Below are 1,708 nucleotides of genomic sequence, written 5' to 3'. Positions count from 1 at the left end.
GAAACATTAAAGTGTGACAAACATGCAAAAAAATAAGAAATCACGGCCCACCAGCAGAGAAGCACTGATCTACAGCGCTCGAGAGTTGATGTCTTTCAGACTTAAAAACAACCAGTCAATATTGGAGCTGTGCCTCATTCGTTATGCTCCAGTTTTTCTGTCAGCACTGATTAGAAAGGCATGTGTTGAAATTCACTTTGCCAGAATCTTTATCATTTTGACTGATGGGAGAAAATAAATGAGCGATACACAGGAAAACAGAGGAAATTGAAGCGAAGGTGAGCTCTCGTGTTAGTAAACACACTCAAGAATTTTTTCGTGCCATCAGTAGACTTTAGTTCGTTTTAATTTAGTTTATTTCTCACAACTACATAAGCATTTATTGCAATTCAATTCCACATGCTGCTCATATTTCAACTCAAAATCTATATATAATTATTTGTATTTTCTTTGATTTTGAGTTGAAGCCTATTTTGGTACATATTGTAATATGGATTTCTTTTACGCAACAGTAGTAAGAAAATGGGCAGAAAAATGTGCTAAGCAATGTTTCAATGCAAAAAAAACAACTTAATGATTCTAAAAGAGGATTCATTTTATTTAAGCAATATATAATTAAAATTATATGATCAATAATAATATTTCTTTCTTGTGATGCTGAGGTGAAAATGACACGTGTGTGTGTGTATATATATAGAGAGAGTGAGAGTGCTGAAGCCTATTTTGGTAAACAATTATGTATTTTATATATATCTATATATTACAAAAAGTAATTGAAAAAAATGGACAGAAAAATTTTGCTAAACTGTCATGAAAATAATGACAACACAAGAAAACAAAGCCTTAAAAGTCCTAAAATAGGGTTCATTTTATTTAAGTAAAATGTATTAATAATAGTAATAATATTTCCTTCTTGTGATTTTGGGGTGCAAATGACACGGTCATGTTCTTGACAGCTTTGGTGAGATTGATGTGATTAGCGTGTCTGTGGTGATACTGACCTGCTCCTGCTGCTGACAGCAGATGCTCAACGGCACTCAGCTCTGTCTGTCTGCCCTCCTTGTTGTACGCTTTGATTGCATTGTAGCTACAAATACAAATTTGTAAAAATATATATTACTCAAGTGATGTTTATATCTAAACACCTAACTGATTCTGGACTGTTAAATTACTGAAAACTATTGCACCTAAGAGTAAAACTTAAGCATGTATTATTTACACAAAGGCACAGCTCCTTACATAATGCAAAAATGTACACCGTGCATACAGGATGCATTACAGGTAGAAAAATACATACAAGAAAAAGTAAAGCCCCCATGACGCTCCAGCTCCCCAGATATTTGGAGTGACACCTTGATAAAGGCCCCGGAGACCCTCCTGCTGCCAGACGCTTTTCATGCAGTGCAGAATTCCACTGTATTTCGGTCTCACGTCCAGCCCATCACTCACTGTAATACAGTAAAGAGCGAAACATTTGAGCCTGTTCGAGCCTTACTCATGCCACACGTTTCAGCAATGAATGCTGGGTTACACTCATACAGTATACAGTATATAGTATACAGAAAATCTGTAAAACTAATTGATTTATTAATCATTTGATGTAACAATTTATTTAACATCATAAATTAAAATTGATTTGGTAATAGCCTGCTTTATATAATTTTTTTCATTAACAATTCCTGCAACAAAAACTTTATTTTATTTAATT

The 1,708-nt window shown here is 34.0% G+C and overlaps 1 protein-coding gene across 1 annotated transcript in view; it reads right to left on the bottom strand.

Annotated features, from left to right (window-relative positions):
* Positions 1 to 1,708, bottom strand: part of LOC107577858 (mitochondrial folate transporter/carrier-like) — a 9,718-nt gene that overhangs the window by 4,532 nt on the left and 3,478 nt on the right. The window contains exons 3-4 of the mRNA XM_016263888.1: positions 1,298 to 1,448; positions 1,002 to 1,087 (exon numbers count right to left, since the gene is read on the bottom strand). Of these exons, the coding sequence (XP_016119374.1) occupies positions 1,002 to 1,087; positions 1,298 to 1,448 (237 nt within the window). The remainder of the gene's footprint in view (positions 1 to 1,001; positions 1,088 to 1,297; positions 1,449 to 1,708) is intronic.

This window comes from Sinocyclocheilus grahami, unplaced genomic scaffold (assembly GCF_001515645.1).
Source record: "Sinocyclocheilus grahami isolate Dianchi unplaced genomic scaffold, SAMN03320097.WGS_v1.1 scaffold7502.1, whole genome shotgun sequence".
Lineage (NCBI taxonomy): Eukaryota > Metazoa > Chordata > Actinopteri > Cypriniformes > Cyprinidae > Sinocyclocheilus > Sinocyclocheilus grahami.
This window is presented reverse-complemented; position numbering and strand designations above follow the sequence as displayed.